This window comes from Cyphellophora attinorum (genome assembly GCF_001299255.1).
Source record: "Cyphellophora attinorum strain CBS 131958 chromosome Unknown Contig56, whole genome shotgun sequence".
In the NCBI taxonomy this organism is placed as follows: Eukaryota; Fungi; Ascomycota; class Eurotiomycetes; order Chaetothyriales; family Cyphellophoraceae; genus Cyphellophora; species Cyphellophora attinorum.
The window spans coordinates 1-15,188 of NW_017253284.1; the positions used below are offsets into that span (position 1 = coordinate 1).

General features: G+C 54.0%; 8 protein-coding genes across 8 annotated transcripts; 5 read left to right on the plus strand and 3 right to left on the minus strand.

Moving 5' to 3' along the window:
- Positions 1 to 660: 660 nt before the first annotated feature.
- Positions 661 to 1,947, plus strand: AB675_11184 (Alpha-ketoglutarate-dependent sulfonate dioxygenase; the record flags this gene model as incomplete). The annotated part of the gene is made up of 6 exons (XM_018140009.1): positions 661 to 738; positions 787 to 812; positions 865 to 984; positions 1,042 to 1,549; positions 1,598 to 1,724; positions 1,769 to 1,947. The coding sequence occupies 6 exons, from the start codon at positions 661 to 663 to the stop codon at positions 1,945 to 1,947; spliced, it is 1,038 nt and encodes a 345-aa protein (XP_017994537.1).
- A 1,175-nt stretch (positions 1,948 to 3,122) lies between these two features.
- AB675_11185 (putative transporter) lies at positions 3,123 to 5,084 on the plus strand (the record flags this gene model as incomplete). The annotated part of the gene is made up of 6 exons (XM_018140010.1): positions 3,123 to 3,576; positions 3,623 to 3,840; positions 3,886 to 4,166; positions 4,213 to 4,373; positions 4,419 to 4,823; positions 4,870 to 5,084. The coding sequence occupies 6 exons, from the start codon at positions 3,123 to 3,125 to the stop codon at positions 5,082 to 5,084; spliced, it is 1,734 nt and encodes a 577-aa protein (XP_017994539.1).
- Positions 5,085 to 5,935: 851 nt separating this feature from the next.
- Positions 5,936 to 7,184, plus strand: AB675_11186 (putative alpha-ketoglutarate-dependent sulfonate dioxygenase; the record flags this gene model as incomplete). Its single annotated transcript, XM_018140011.1, has 4 exons — positions 5,936 to 6,161; positions 6,210 to 6,319; positions 6,369 to 6,535; positions 6,584 to 7,184. The coding sequence occupies 4 exons, from the start codon at positions 5,936 to 5,938 to the stop codon at positions 7,182 to 7,184; spliced, it is 1,104 nt and encodes a 367-aa protein (XP_017994527.1).
- A 365-nt stretch (positions 7,185 to 7,549) lies between these two features.
- AB675_11187 (uncharacterized protein) lies at positions 7,550 to 8,889 on the plus strand (the record flags this gene model as incomplete). The annotated part of the gene is made up of 2 exons (XM_018140012.1): positions 7,550 to 8,239; positions 8,416 to 8,889. 2 exons carry the CDS (start codon positions 7,550 to 7,552, stop codon positions 8,887 to 8,889), a joined length of 1,164 nt encoding a protein of 387 aa, XP_017994549.1.
- Positions 8,890 to 10,231: 1,342 nt separating this feature from the next.
- AB675_11188 (Aquaporin-1) lies at positions 10,232 to 11,360 on the plus strand (the record flags this gene model as incomplete). The annotated part of the gene is made up of 3 exons (XM_018140013.1): positions 10,232 to 10,588; positions 10,637 to 10,819; positions 10,866 to 11,360. The coding sequence occupies 3 exons, from the start codon at positions 10,232 to 10,234 to the stop codon at positions 11,358 to 11,360; spliced, it is 1,035 nt and encodes a 344-aa protein (XP_017994524.1).
- Positions 11,361 to 11,898: 538 nt separating this feature from the next.
- AB675_11189 (Zinc-regulated transporter 1) lies at positions 11,899 to 12,579 on the minus strand (the record flags this gene model as incomplete). Its single annotated transcript, XM_018140014.1, has 1 exon — positions 11,899 to 12,579. The coding sequence occupies one exon, from the start codon at positions 12,577 to 12,579 to the stop codon at positions 11,899 to 11,901; it is 681 nt and encodes a 226-aa protein (XP_017994545.1).
- Positions 12,580 to 12,688: 109 nt separating this feature from the next.
- Positions 12,689 to 13,019, minus strand: AB675_11190 (Zinc-regulated transporter 1; the record flags this gene model as incomplete). Its single annotated transcript, XM_018140016.1, has 2 exons — positions 12,689 to 12,901; positions 12,957 to 13,019. The coding sequence occupies 2 exons, from the start codon at positions 13,017 to 13,019 to the stop codon at positions 12,689 to 12,691; spliced, it is 276 nt and encodes a 91-aa protein (XP_017994529.1).
- Positions 13,020 to 13,571: 552 nt separating this feature from the next.
- On the minus strand, positions 13,572 to 14,502 carry AB675_11191 (uncharacterized protein; the record flags this gene model as incomplete). The annotated part of the gene is made up of 4 exons (XM_018140017.1): positions 13,572 to 13,656; positions 13,703 to 13,797; positions 13,848 to 14,341; positions 14,388 to 14,502. The coding sequence occupies 4 exons, from the start codon at positions 14,500 to 14,502 to the stop codon at positions 13,572 to 13,574; spliced, it is 789 nt and encodes a 262-aa protein (XP_017994522.1).
- Between the last annotated feature and the right edge of the window lie 686 nt (positions 14,503 to 15,188).

The following is a 15,188-nucleotide window of genomic DNA, read 5'->3' on the forward strand; positions in this document are numbered from 1 at the left end:
TGTATGGGCGGCTTGGCAGGTTGATGATCAACCTGAACCTCAATGATGGGTAGGTGGAGTGGGCAGGGCAACAATATTCACTCTGGGTTCCTAGCATCTGGCACAATTGCAGCCACTAATCTTTCCTGGCAGCACTGATGCTAGAACTAACCCCAAGCACTCTGATCTAGCACCTAGCACCTTGCACTAGTCACCAACGACAATATATTCAATCACTCCGGTTCCTATGCTAGACTCGGACTTAGTGCTCCTCCTATCGAGCCCGATCTCGCTGTGAGACGACGACGACGGCCAGGTGTGCTGAGAAAGAAGAACGATTGAAGTTTCAAGCGCTTTATCTCCCTTCGCGGCTGTGCTGAGCCAACGCGAGGCGATTGCGCAGAAGTCAATGCAGGCGATACATCGTCATGGTCCCGTAGCCACTGCTACTTGCCTGCCGCATGATCGCAATCAGGAACGAATGGGATCGACTGACGACGTACGAGCGGAACTGTGGAGGGATCAGTGGATCCCCAGAACTTATGCTGCATCCTCAAGATGGCGTGCGCTGCAACTCAGATTCCGCCATGCGGGGAAGCGGCACGATTGCTGCTCAGCTACGCACAAATACTGCTCTTGGATCTATATGGTGCAGGTCTGTCACAAAGCGTACTCGCGACCATGGCGACCACCACAGAGACTGTTGCTTCCAAACAGGTCAAGCTCACAGCAGCTTACGACGAGGAGGCACATAAAGCTGTGAGCGTGCAGATGCGTCGCTTGAGCCACCTACTAACAAAGGCGTAGTACAAGTACAGTGCGTACTTACCAGTGTAAGATCCATCTACATTTCTTGTGCTATGCTAAGAGCTGGTCAATATTCAGGTACGACGAGGAAACCAAGTTTCCGCCTCTGGAACCATTCGAGTTCAAGGATAAAGCGCTTCTGGCAGATCCGAAGAAGCCCAACCTCTTGTCGGATGACAATGGACGCGTAAAAGTGACGTGAGTGACGCCTGGCGTCGGAACAGAGATCACCGGACTGCAGCTGTCACAACTAAGCGATGCCCAGAAGAATAAGCTTGCTCTCCTCCTGGCGGAGCGCGGCGTCGTAGTCTTCCGCGATCAGGATTTCAAGGACATCGGCACCGCAAAACAGAAAGCCTTTGGACAGTACTTTGGACCTCTGCACATCCACCCCGTCGGCGCTCACGTCAAGGACAATCTCGAACTGCACAACATATACCTTGGCTCAGACAACCTGTATCGGGCACAGCAGCGGTCTGCTAAACTCACCTCAATTGGGTACCACAGCGATGTCTCTTACGAGCATCAAACGCCAGGCATAACTCTTCTCACGCTTCTCACTGTGCCTTCCACTGGCGGCGACACTGCGTGGGTGAATCAGACGTTGGCGTACGAACGGCTGAGTGAACCCATCAAGAAGCTGCTCGAAGGACTGAAAGCAGAGCACAGCGGATTTCCTCAGGCAGAGAATGCCAGGCGGGACAGTAAGTTCGTTCGCAGAGAGCCTGTAAGCAGTGAGCACCCGATTGTGCGAGTGCATCCGGTACGTGACCCAAGACCCGTCTCTGGCGTACGTCGCTGAAACGTGCAGGCAACCGGTCGCAAAGCTCTCTTCTTCAATCCTGGCTTCACAAAGCGCATTATCGGACTCAAGGTCGAAGAGTCGGACGCCATATTGAAGCTCCTCTTCAAGCACATCTCACTCTCTGCCGATCTCCGTAGGTACCGCGTCGCCAACCAGGAGTCTGCTAACAGATGACAGAGGTTCGTGTGAAGTGGGACGATCGGACCGTGACGCTCTGGGATAATCGCGTCACGGCGCACACCGCGATCAACGACTATAACGTGCAAAGCGACGAGGACGGCCTTCGTCATGGCTTTCGCATCACTACCTTGGCAGAGAAGCCCGTCGGAGTCAACGGGCTGGAGTCGACATGGTAGTTCGTCCATTCCGTTGGCAGACGTGTCTTTCACGACCAACCGGCAAGCGGGTGTGCGCTCATCGCATGGTCGAACGAAGTCTTGCTACGAGAAGACTGCATACATGGGGCATCAACATTCTTGTCGCCTGCGTTGAACGTGTCGGCGATAAGGAGTTAATGTCTGACCGGACTCATGCCGCCTGGGTGCGGGGATCCTGCTGACTCGCAGTGACGGCACACCTGACTCAAACCTACGGTACAGCAGAAATACACAGTGGAACATAAATCATTCCTTATGTTCTGCACTCTCTTCTCTACCATGTACAATACCGACTGCCACGCCGGTGGTCTTGTTTTGGATCGTGCTTGTCGCGAACGCGCCACTTTGAAGCCAAGGGAGGTGTAGAAGCTGCGGCAGCAGGCCGCCCCATTCCTCATGCGCGCCGCGATGGTGCAGGGCCGGCTTTCTGACACTTCCACACTCGTGCGAACGATGTAATCGAGATGATCCGGTTCGAGAGCAAGATCTCGCGCGGATCAATTAGCACTCTCTATCCTGCAATGCACGAATCGACGCCGTGCGGGCATCGCTCTGACCCCGAAAACCACGTTTCTTTCGTGCTGATGTCGCGATTTGGCACACCCATGAAGCAATACTTGGCGTACATATGGCATGATTGTATGCTTCTCACAATGTGGACTGACATCTAGATTCCTCTCTTCTGACGATAGCGAAACGACCCTCGCTTGGACCTTGCTCTGACATGGAGAGGGACACTATATCTCCCATTCATGTCGCCATGCAGCCGATTCATGCAGCATTGCTTGGTATACATAAGCGCCGTGGGCAGTTCTGGAAGTATCAAACGAGCTTCCGAATAAGCAATCATGTCTCTGAGCAATATCCCGGTTCCAGCACGCAATGCTGGCTAGTATCGCTCGGCGTGCTGATAAGCACCCACGTTCAACACGATCTGACAAGCTACTTTTGAAGGATGGAACCACGACCCGATGGCGAGAAGGGCTGGCTTGATTGCGTGCGCGTCTAGACGCTGATACTCGGCTACGCAGTCCATGCCCTCGGATACAAGGCCACATGGTCAACTGTCGAGGCGATAACACCAGCACTGGGTATAAAGCAGACTCTTGAGCAAGACTTGCCTTCAGCAGCCAGGACACGGTCATACGATCAACATGGCTACCGTCCTAGCACGCAACACGATCGAGATCAGCAAGGAGCATGCCACAGTGACAGGCCAGCAGATCTTTGCGGACTCCTCGAAGGAAGAGCTCAGCGCCGAAGTTGATACTCATGGACAGAATCTAGGCGTCCCTGCCGAAGAAAAGCGCTTCTGGTGGCAGCGAGGCAAGAGCTACGACCCGAATGCAATCGCAACACTGCCATCGGTCTACGACGACCCAGAAACAGCAAAGCTCTACCAACCTCGCTCCGACTGGGAGAATCTGCACCGCTTCGACCCGTCTGCTCGCTGGACATGGGGCGAAGAGTATGCAGTCTTGCGGAAGATTGACCTCAAGATCATGATCTTCGCTTGCATCATGTTCATGTCGCTCGAGCTTGATCGTGCAAACATCCAGCAGGCTGTGACTGACAATTTTCTCGAAGACCTTGGAATGGATACAAATGGTTTGACACTCCTGTGTACCGACGCCTGTCCACTAACGCCATACAGACTACAATTGGGGCAACACGGTCTTCAAGCTGAGCTTCCTCTGCGCCGAGCTCCCTTCGCAACTGGTTTCGAAATGGATCGGACCTGACCGTTGGATTCCGGCACAGATGGTGCTGTGGTCTATCGTCGCCGCTTCTCAGTTTTGGCTCAGCGGACGCAGCAGCTTCCTGACCTGCAGAGCTCTGCTTGCCCTTCTGCAAGGCGGCTTCATCCCGGATGTACGTTGCCCTATTCCATCTCTGGCACACGACTGACGTGCCCAGATGATTCTCTATCTCTCCTACTTCTACAAGCACGCTGAACTCTCCATTCGGCTGGGCTTCTGGTGGACTGCCATGTCAATCGCAGACATCCTTGCAGCCTTCTTTGGCTTTGGCTTGCTGCATCTTCGTGGCCATCTTGGCTACTCCGGCTGGCGATGGCTCTTCCTTGTTGAGGGACTTCTGACCCTCGTCCTCGGACTTCTGGCTTTCGGCTTGATGCCACCATCGCCAACACAGACGAAGAACTGGTTCCGAGGCAAGAATGGGTGGTTCACGGAGCGGTGAGTCCCTCACTCTTTTCAGATTGCAAGCTAACGCGTTGCACAGCGAGGAGACGATCATGGTCAACAGAATCATCCGAGAAGATCCAAGCAAGGGTACGATGCACAACAGACAGCCCATCACACCGAGGCTGCTGTGGGAGAGTCTTTCGGACTACGACCTCTGGCCGCTCTACCTTCTCGGGCTGAACTTCCAGACACCATATAGTACGTTGACCAGTCCTGTTTTCCCAGCCGCTAACACGTCTACAGCAACGCCTTACCAGTATCTGACCTTGACGCTGAAGCAGCTCGGCTTCGGAACCTTCAAGACAAATTTACTCGTTATCCCTTCCCAGGTTGGCCACATCATCACCATGCTTTCGTTCACCTACCTGTCGGAAGTTCTAGGCCAGCTCTGGATCTGGGGCCTGCTTGCCCAGCTATGGGTAATGCCTTTTCTGTCGTACATCTACGCAGTTGATATCAACTCTATCAACAAGTGGACAGCTTACGGAATCATGACCCTCTTGCTTTCATATCCAAGCGTGCACGCCATTCAGGTTGGCTGGAACTCCCGCAACTCCAACTCTGTACGCAGCAGAACTGTGAGTGCTGCAATGTACAACATGGCTTGCCAGAGTTCGGGCATTATCGCTAGCAATATCTACCGCAAAGGTGAGTCTCCTACCTCGGTACCAGGCGACTTTCTGACTACTCGCAGATGATCGCCCCAGGTACCGCCGTGGCAATCGTGTGCTAGTGGCTCTGAATGTCATCAATGTCGGACTCTACGCATTTGCCAAGCTCTATTACACTCTTCGCAATCGCTATCGCGACCGTAAGTGGGAGTCGATGACCGCGGGAGAGCGGACGCACTATCTGGCCACGACGAAGGACAAGGGGAACAAGAGGCTAGACTTCCGCTTCGCTACATGAGGCTTTCGAATCAGACTTGCATGAGAGGGGCACTGTTCAGCCACAATAGGGAACCTGAGGTGGTAGATGCAAGGGTCGACGAAGGTAGCACGCGGGCGAGCGATAATTCTGCCGACGCAAGACAATATGGGGACCTAGGAAGTAACGTTGGGGATACGGAGGACAAGCGCACGTGGAAACAATTCTATAGAACCAATCAATGCTTTCGTATGCCTTGTTTATAAGAGTCCATGCCGCGTTCGGAAAGATCTGTCGCTCAAGGCATGCCCCGGGCTTACGACCTCGTGAAACAACGCATGCTGATTGGTCAACCTGACTTCACGCAAGATAATCATGAATGAGGTGCTCGCGAGACGAACTGAAGAAACAACACATCACGCAAACTGCCCAGAGATGAGGTGATCATCACCATCCGAGAACGAGATCACGCAAGGTGTTCGAGAGCCCACGCTTATCAATACGAGCAATGGTAGGCGTTCTGGGCTGCTGTCCCATACGATGGCACCCCTCATTAGCAAAGAGCACGTCTTCCGGGGCACGTATGGTGACTGAAGTGCATGCTGGCGACGCTCAGGGATCTCCACGATGGCCAATGAGTTGCACCAATGCGAAAGAGGGTCTTATCTATTCTCCACGTCAGGCGTGTATACACCCATCAAGGAAGTCTCGACCGTGGCATGCGTGAAGAGCTGCCCCATATACATGTGTTCCAAGCACCTGGGTGGAAAGTAGACGGGTATAACGGCACGAAGCAGGCCGAGTAGCTACACCTGCTGGTATATCAACACGCTTGCTGCTCGAGCAAGAACCCGAAGACCACCCAGACCCTCACAGCTCTGAAGCAATTCGCAATGGCACCTCCTGCTGCAGACGTCGACCTGGCTCCCGATGTTGTAACACCCATTCCGTCCAAGATCCTCAAATCGGTGTCGAGCAAGTCTCCGCTCAAGTATTCGGGATCTTTGGATCAGTACAAGCACTTCGACGTTACCAATGTCATTGGTCGGGAGTTTGTCGATCTGCAGTTGAGCCAGATCCTCAACGACGACGCGAAGCTTCGTGACCTCGCAATCACGGGTAGGACCAAGAGGATGAGCGCAAAGTAACGTATTGACCGTCGACTAGTCTCTGAGCGTGGCGTCGTGTTCTTCCGATCCCAAGATTTGAACATCGAGGATCAGAAGATCCTCGGCCAGAAGTTAGGCGAGCTCACCGGCAAGCCTGAGACTTCAAAAGTACCTGTCCTCTCAAGTCGATGTCTTGCACATGCTGACTCCATGCAAGTTGCATCGACACGCGCTCAGCAACAGCAAGCGCGGAATCGCAGTTGACGAGAACGGTAAACTTGACGACGAAGTCTCCGTCATCTCCAGCGACCAGAACCGAAAGTTCTACAAGGATCGATTCACAGCCGGCTCGAAACGCCTTGCAAGCGAGGGCTGGCATGCGGAGTAAGTACATCATCCACATTGCCCGGACTTACCTGACGGTACCCACAGCATCACCTTCGAGCACATCCCATCGGACTATGCAATCCTGAAGATCATTCAGCCACCCAACGACGCCGGCGGCGACACTCTGTGGGCTTCCGGGTATGAATTATATGATCGCCTCTCGCCGGAATTCCAGGACCTTGCGACTCGTCTTACCGCAACGCACCATCAACCTAACTTCGTCCGTGTGGCCAAGGAATTCGGCGAGGAGTTGATCGAGACAGACCGCGGTGCGCCAGAAAACACCGGCATCGACTTCAAGGCTTCCCATCCAGTTGTGCGAACCAATCCCGTCACGGGCTGGAGGTCATTGTTCGCCGCGGGCCACCAGGTCGAGAAGGGCTGGATCGACAACGTCACCGAGGTTGAAAGCGAGTTGCTGAAGGGCCATTTCACGCGCTTGATCTATGAGAACCACGACTTGCAGGTGCGCTTCCGTTGGGGAAAGAATGATCTGGCGATCTGGGATAACCGCTCCGTCTTCCACACTGCGACAAATGATTACGAGGGGTCAAGACAGGGCAATCGCGTCGTATCGCTCGGCGAGAAGCCATATTTCGATCCGAAGTCGGTGTCCAGACGCGAGGCGCTTGCTTCCCGTGGGTAAACCGGGCTCTGCGCGTCCAGCCGGATAGCCAGCTCATGCAAATTCGGATACCGAATGCGCCGCTTGCTTTCGATGCGGCGCTTGGATAGTCTGCCAATTCTTTACAGAACATGAGCATTGCAATTGAGTAGTGAATGGTGTTGCAATTGACGGCTTTGAGTATTGACTATCGCCTTTTCTTGTGTACTGTGACAATGAACGTAGGGGCTTGAAGTTGGAAGCTCTGAGGGAGCCAAGTGATCATCTCATGACATCATCCAACGCGAGCGTTCTGCGAATATATTCCTCCGCACCCAGCTCGTCCCCAGTTACCCGCAACACGATGTAGACCCGCGTGTTTACATCCAAGCCTGCCACCGCTCTCAATGGAGGACGATGACGACCCGATATCTCGCGCCTTGACGTCCCGCAGAATCCCACATGGTCGCTCAGGAAGGAAAGGCAAAGGCGGCGGACGCGGCGGCAACAAGCCCTTTGATCCACTACGAGCGCTCGGACGCTACGACTTATCGGTCGGTTCCAACACTCCTTCGAAATCGCGCATGGGACGAAATGGCAACGAGCAAGCATCCCACATGTGGCTAGAGCTCCACGAATTGACGCAGAGTGAGGATGGACTACTTGGTACCTTCAACTTCGAAGAATCAAAGCAAGAAGCAGACATGCGCGTCAGCGGAATGTGTGTCCTGGCTGGCAGTAGGAAAACATTGTCGCGCATAATTGAGGAGCTCGAAGAAGACGTAGAGACTTCTGAGAACGCAGGCGGAAGAAATATGCGCGAACAGACTGAGGAACTTGACGGTGACGGCAGTGGCGACGACGTTGACTCGTTCGAACCAGACCTTGACAACCGCGCATCTGCGTTCGAAAAGAACTCCTTCCGCACTCCCAAGTTCTGGATGCGGTGGAGAGCCCAACACCTAGCCGCAGATGGACCGTCAGCGCACACCTCTGTCTCGCAATCCGACCGAGCTTACCTGGTCTTCTCTGGGAATGACTGCGAGCGATTCGAAGGATCATTGACGTGCTCTGCGCTAGGTTGGGACAATATCAAGGTTCGTGGGTGGAAAATTCGTTCTAAAGCCAGTCGCTGTCCAGTCTCTTGGTCGGACTTCAACACGTGAAGGTCCTGCCGTCCTTCGTCATCGGCTTTGCTCGGAACTGCAGAGGCGCATGACCGCGGCAATATACAGGCTACTCACGTCTGTCGCGTCAACTGATAGCGCTCGAGTGCGACAGGGAGGCTATGCAGGAAAAGGACGGCTGGCACCGCATCACAGCTCCGCGGTACAACAGCACGACAACGCAACAGACGAGGTCGTCGCGGCGCTGCAGATATGTCGTGGTCGAGCGACAGCAACATTGTGTGAAGCGCGATGCCTTGTATATGGCAAACCATGGCGCAAGCTGTCTCGTGTCTTCGCTCACCGCAACCAGATATACGTCGAAGCAAGACTGCGCTCACCTCCCGGCGTCACCACATCCTCTGATCCTGCCTAGCAAGACGACTGATCCTAGCATCATCACCGATCACACGGACCGAGCACCTAGCAAAGCAGCTTGCGTGGCGCCATCTGAAGCCGAAGAACGAACTGAGGTCACTAGCAGCGCACTCGCGTGTAGGCTTGAAGAGGCAAACGCAAGCGGGTGTGGCAGCGATGATCAAAAGCGTGGTTCTGGTCGCCGCATGATCACGCTTCAGTAACATGAAGGGCCGCCGGCCATAAAGCCGGCAGTGCGGTTGACTGCTATCGGTGAGACGGTTCCGCATGCGTCGACGATGGAGGCTACAATATTGCTGGCCGCCATTGCAGCAGGTGATGTCGCTGCGGAAGCAATTGCATCCGCCCAGGCGAATGATCCCGCTCTGCATGAATCCTGTGACCGGCTCATAGTTTCATGGCTTGCTGGATTTGGTGTCGCGCCCGCTCTCGGGTTCACAACAAGACATCAGAATTCAATTTAGGTGAAGAAAGTAGTAGGCTCAAACATCACAGGACGGCATGGCTGCGAAATGAGCGTGATGTGGGAGAATTCCCACCAGTTCAGGAACTGTGGCTGTTCTCCAGGGCTGCACCATGCCCATGTGTGGCGCTTGCAAGGATGTGGGGAGCTTTTGTCTCGCTTGTCTGTGGCGCTGGTCAGGGGTGTGGCTGTACGCCAGGATCGCACCTTGTCTGCCTGTGGCGCTTGCCAGGATGCTGCAGCATTTCGCTTCGACTCTTTTGCAACGTCTTTCCCAAGCGCTCACAGACTTCCATCTTCTGCTACACATATCCGCCTTCTCTACATTTTTGACAAACACATACAATCTCCGTACACGTCCACGTCATATTAAAGAAAAATAGAAGTCGGGAGATCCAGACTCTGGTCGATCGATCGATGGGGAACGTCATGACAGAGTTTGGTAAATCCGTAAGCCCCCGCGTCATACCCTAGCAAATCTCGATTGCCAATTCTCAAGCCACGTTCTTGGGACAGGCAGAGGTGGCTGAAGGCGCCGCCAGGTGATTGCCATGTCTCGTGGGCGCTCTTCGACCCTGCTGGACAGCAGAAGCTACAGTGCTACAGTACGATACGATTGCGCTTTGCAATGGTTTCCACAGAGCCAGCAAGTGGCACGGTGGCTGGCGATGCGCATACAAGACACTTCCACTGCTCATGCCGTGCTGCAGCGGAAGGAGTATCCCATCCAAGGGCAAGAATGGTCTGATTGCACAAGGTTCTCCACCTTCGTAATGCAAAAGTTCATCATCGCCTAGCATCAGGAAATCGCCAAACCTTGTCCGATAGTTTCGGCACGACGAGCCATGTCTGTGGCACCTGAACCAGGGTTCGAAGCGCATGGCTGTTTCCCATTCGCCCAGCCCAGACGACGTCGATCCTCGAAGCGGTCCTTCGGGGCGTGGCATTTCGTCATTTACTGCAGGACGTCATGGGCTTTTGATACTGATAATATAGCATTACAATGCTCGTGGTCCAGGACTGCCTCGCCGTGATTCAGCATCTTCGACAACCATTTTCGCAGCTTCAAACCTGTCACCAACATGAACATCGACAGACCAGCACGCCAGATTCGCCTTCCCTGGCAGAAACGCAAAGATGTCCTGCCCGGAGAAAATGAGACGGTTGTCTCTCGTCGGGTCCCGCTCCTCAGTATCTTCCCACTCAGTGTGAAGAACCATTTTGTTGCCATGATGGCTGAGTTTGCCGGCACGTTCATGTTCCTGCTCTTTGCACTGGGCGGCACGAACGTGGTCAATGCAGCTCCGGTAGATGCGCAGCCCGCCGACCTGGCTGCCAATCCAGCCAAGATTCTCTTCATCTCTCTGTGTTTCGGCATGAGTCTAGCGGTCAACGCATGGGTGTTCTTTCGGATCAGTGGTGGACTTTTCAACCCGGCTGTAAGTAATTCCCGCTGCTCCATGCGACTCACAACTCATACGTTGCAGGTCTCCATGGCAATGATGATCGTCGGTGCAGTGCCGTATATGCGAGGTTGCCTCGTCATCATCGCCCAGATCCTCGGCGGCATCGCCAGCTCAGCGGTCGTGTCTGCCATGCTACCAGGGCCTCTCCAAGTACGGACAGAGCTTGGTGGAGGCACTTCTGTCGTGCAGGGTCTCTTCATTGAGGTAAGCTTTCCAGCATGCTTCCAGAAACTACCACTAACGCACTTAGATGTTCCTTACCTCACAACTCGTCTTCACCATCTTCATGCTTGCCGCCGAGAAGCACAAGGCGACCTTCATCGCTCCCATCGGCATCGGTCTCTCCCTCTTCATTGCCGAACTCATGGGCGTGTACTACACCGGCGGCTCGCTCAACCCAGCACGATCCTTCGGCCCATGTGTCGTCCTCGGAACCTTCAACACGTACCACTGGATCTACTGGGTCGGACCAGTTCTCGGCGCCCTTTTGGCGTCCGGGTTCTACATGTTCATCAAAGCTCTGGAGTATGAGACCGTCAACCCAGATGCGGACAACACAGATAAGGTCGGCGTCAAGTTTGATCCCACTACTGGCACAGAGAAGCGAGTGGATCCGGACGAGCGAATCGCTGTCTCGCCGACTCGCGATGGCAGAAGCTTGAGCGGACAGCGTACAGCGTATGAGGATGGGCCAGCCGCCGAGAATGGCCGTGCGTCGTCCGGCGTGGGAATGCCGGTACCATGATTGTATAAGTTTGTCAACTGTTAAGTACCTGAGGCGTTTTCACTTGCAGCAAGGCGTACGGGTAATACGATGGGATGATGATAATGACGACGATTAGATTGGCAAACGCGCGCTTCTCATATTTGGTTCGGGAAGCGATCTTTTTATATCTCAACTATTAGTCTAATATCAATTTGGATATACACAGCCGCCATCTTCTCAGTCAACTCAGATGCGTGTGACATCAAAGCCGAATCGTACTGAGACTGCCCAAAAATTATCTCCGGACCCACAACCTTTGGGCATTGATCCGGTCTCTCCATTCAATGAATGGGCGAGGAATGCATCTCTTTATCAATCCAACATTGAGAGGAATGTCCTTAGGATCCTGAGTCATTCTGTGATCTCAACGAGTCAAGCTTTGGCCGGTGGCCTGTTCGAGCAATGCTGACGGATGATACGGCGCCTGGCGCGCAGAACACCACGCTGTCGCCCGCAGAGAAATAAAAGCACCACTGAGCGCTGAATGCACTCCTTCCGCCTCGTAACGACTTGACACTTACGCCCACTTACCCAATAGCGCCATCAAGCCAGCTCCAAGCACCACACATCCGGTCATGAACGCCAGTCTGAAGTTGTTCTTCGTCCGCTGAGGGTTGAAGATAAAGTCTCGTGCCAGCAACTCGACAAATCCTGTATAGATGAGGATGCCTGCACTGATCGAATCGAGTACGCCACTCACGACGTTGGCGGTGAAACTGCCAGGGTTGTATGTCGTATGCACACCAAGACCAATCGCGATAGAGAGAGGTGTGGTAAGTCCATAAGCTGCGCAGAGTACCCATGGGACCCACGAGCCTTTCTTGAATGGTATCGCCGAGAGTCGAGCTCCGATGCCGAGGCCCTCGAAAGACTGGTGGAACACAAGAACGACATAGAGAGTGCTAAATTCGTCGCCTGACACACCGAGATTGAGCCCGATGATCACGCTGTGGAACAGCACACCGAACTCCAGTATCAGGAATGCGGCAATCTGCTGGCGCACAGCAAGCGATCTTGCGTGCTCGTCGGTGTCGTCGCTGGAGAACTCTTCGACGAATTTCTTCTCGTATGCATCCCTCGGCACGTGTTCCTGGCGATTGACGCCAGTCATCACGCCTTCGACATCCTGATCATGCTCGACGCCATACTTCATCTCGACGTATCGCTCCGCAGCCACGTCCAGCAAGAAGATGAACATTGCGCTGGTCAATGCTATCGCCGGCGGCCAGCTATATCCATTCCATCCTCCGGTCAAGCAACGCAGCTCGCTGGACCGATCTCGCCGTATGCTGGATCCAGCAGATGAATCAAGCTGTCGCGACGATAACTCCGCTGCCAAAGTAGCGTGCGAAGAGGTAGACATAGAGCGGAATGTGAAGCTTCGGTACACGCTTTGCGACAACAGGAAAGAAGGTCAGAATTGTCGATACCCCGCCGATAACGAAGATCGAGGAGATGCGTGCCCCGAGGTTGCCATTGTACTCATTGCCGGAGTCGTTGAGATAGCAAATGATCTGTGCCTGTGATAGCGCAGTCAGGTTAGCCGCCTCCGGATCCGAGATCCCGTAGTCAGACATGCTGGGTTGTGCGCTCGGGCACCGCAGGTACGCGGGCGTTGCATTCTTGATAAGCGGCCATGCTGGCCGTTTGCTGCTTCAAAGGTCCTCATACTCATGTGGGTAGCTTACGCGTTCGTTGGTGGATGATGCGACGTTGGCTTGCTGGTTGTGAGGGTGCGTTGATGAAAATTGGTCGCAAGAAGCGATTTGACTTTGAGGACCTTGGCCAGGGCACAAGCTTTTTCTTATTGCGGATAAGCTCCGCATCGCGTATCGCGTCCTGCCCGACCAAACGGAACACCCGTCACGTTCTTTCTTCTTTCGAGCAGATATGGATATCCCAAACCTCGCTGTTGCAGATGGATCGCGAACAGGCCTTGGGTCCACAGCTTCCTTCCGCGGCTTATGCGCTACAGGAACGCAGGGATGCATGGAGTCATTGATACAGAGTTTACACCGGGAACACGTTTCAGCATCAATGCGAGGCTGTCAGCACTGATTCAGGATGATCGACACCGCAGCAGTTTATGTTCCTCGTCCTTCCTACAGTGTGGATGAGCTAGGCCGGTTCGAGGCTTGCGCAAATCCTCAGTCCCCTCTCCGACTCGGCAAGCCCCGGGCCTCAGCCATCCTACGCATGGGCAGCGAGGAACGTCCTCATGATGCGGTATCCTCTGAGGTACTCCTCGTAGTTGTGCAGGTTGTTGAAGTCGGCCCTTTAGCGTTTGTCAGCCAGGTCTACATGGAGAGCGCCGCACGAACCTGGAAGTCATCCAGCCATGGACTTGATCGCCAAATGTCTCGAGGTAGCTGTTTGGATTCCTGGCCTTGATCTCATGGAACCATGCATCTACAAGCTGATGACTAAGTGTCAGTAACGGCCTCCAGTGAGGTAATGATGACTTACCTCAGGATCCTCGTCCTGGCTAGGCATGATACAGAACGGTACGCTGACTTTCTTCGCGTCCTCGACGTCCATCAGGCTAGGATGGCATCCAGCCGCTGCCTGGAACTTCGTCCCCTTTGTTGTGACTAGAGCCAACATCTTGACTCCCCAGCAGAAACCGACCAGCGACCACGAATTAATCTTCGGACTATGCTTCTGGAAGGCATCATGCAGGGGCTGCATCAGCGGCAGCACTGTCTTTGGGTTCGCCGGCCCGGTCATGAAGTCATACACTGCCTGACGCTGCTTCGGAGTCTTCGGTGGAAAGTTGTTTAGGTCTTGCGGATGGTCTCCCCAAAAGTCCGGCATGAACACCTTGAAGTCCCCAGCATTGTCGGGAGTTTCGTCACTGCCATAGGCCAAGATGTCGCATCCTTTGATGGCTTGCACGAAAAGCCCAAACACGTCGTAGCAGAGGAAGATGCCGCGAGTGGCCGATGGGTTGCCAGTGACGTCTGACTCATCAGCGTCGTCATCATATGGAGGAAGGAGAAGTCTTACAAGTCTTCATGCCGTTGAAGTCGATGTACTCTCCTTTCTCCTTGTAATCATACCCTCCGCGGAGGACGACGGGAGGCCTGGTGCAGCACGCTCTTGTTTGTACGGAGAAGGACATGTCTGTGGCAATGATGGATCGTGTTGGGTCCGAGAAGTTGGGTTGCACAAAGCGGATGAGTCAAGGACGCCTGAGCCTTTCGACGTCCTTGCGATCTTATATGGCCGCGCTGAAGTAACGGCACTGATAAGCCCGCCTCTGGATGGCAGCTCCCACATCGCATGCCGCACGATGGCGCAGAGGCATCTGGCTGACTGACCATGCATCGTTAACATGGTGGCCTGTGAGGTATTGACGGCTACACTGTTGTTGTGGTTCTTCCATTGGCGACGAAGTGCATTTCATGAATGCCATGATGCATAGGTATCCGAAAATGGCAGTCACTCTAACTCGTCTGGGCAGGATACACATGATGACTATGAGTACCCCTGCCAATGCGCCGCGAATACGAACTCTGTGCAATGTACCTGCGTTAGCTCTTTGCTTTGCAATCACCGCCCGTCCAATAAGAGAGGTGGAATTCCAGTTTGCCAGGAAGCTCTGTGCAGGCATACATAAACCACAAAAGGCACTTACTCTAACTGAATCTGGTCAATTATATACACTGCGCAACTGCCATTCCGTCGGATCGTCCAAGCGGGGGTCGATTGTAATTCAGGCCGGGGAGTTTTAAACGAGATCCCCGAACCACTGCACTCGTGTGCTCATAGGTACCGGACCTAATCTGTACCTGGATACGCATTGCT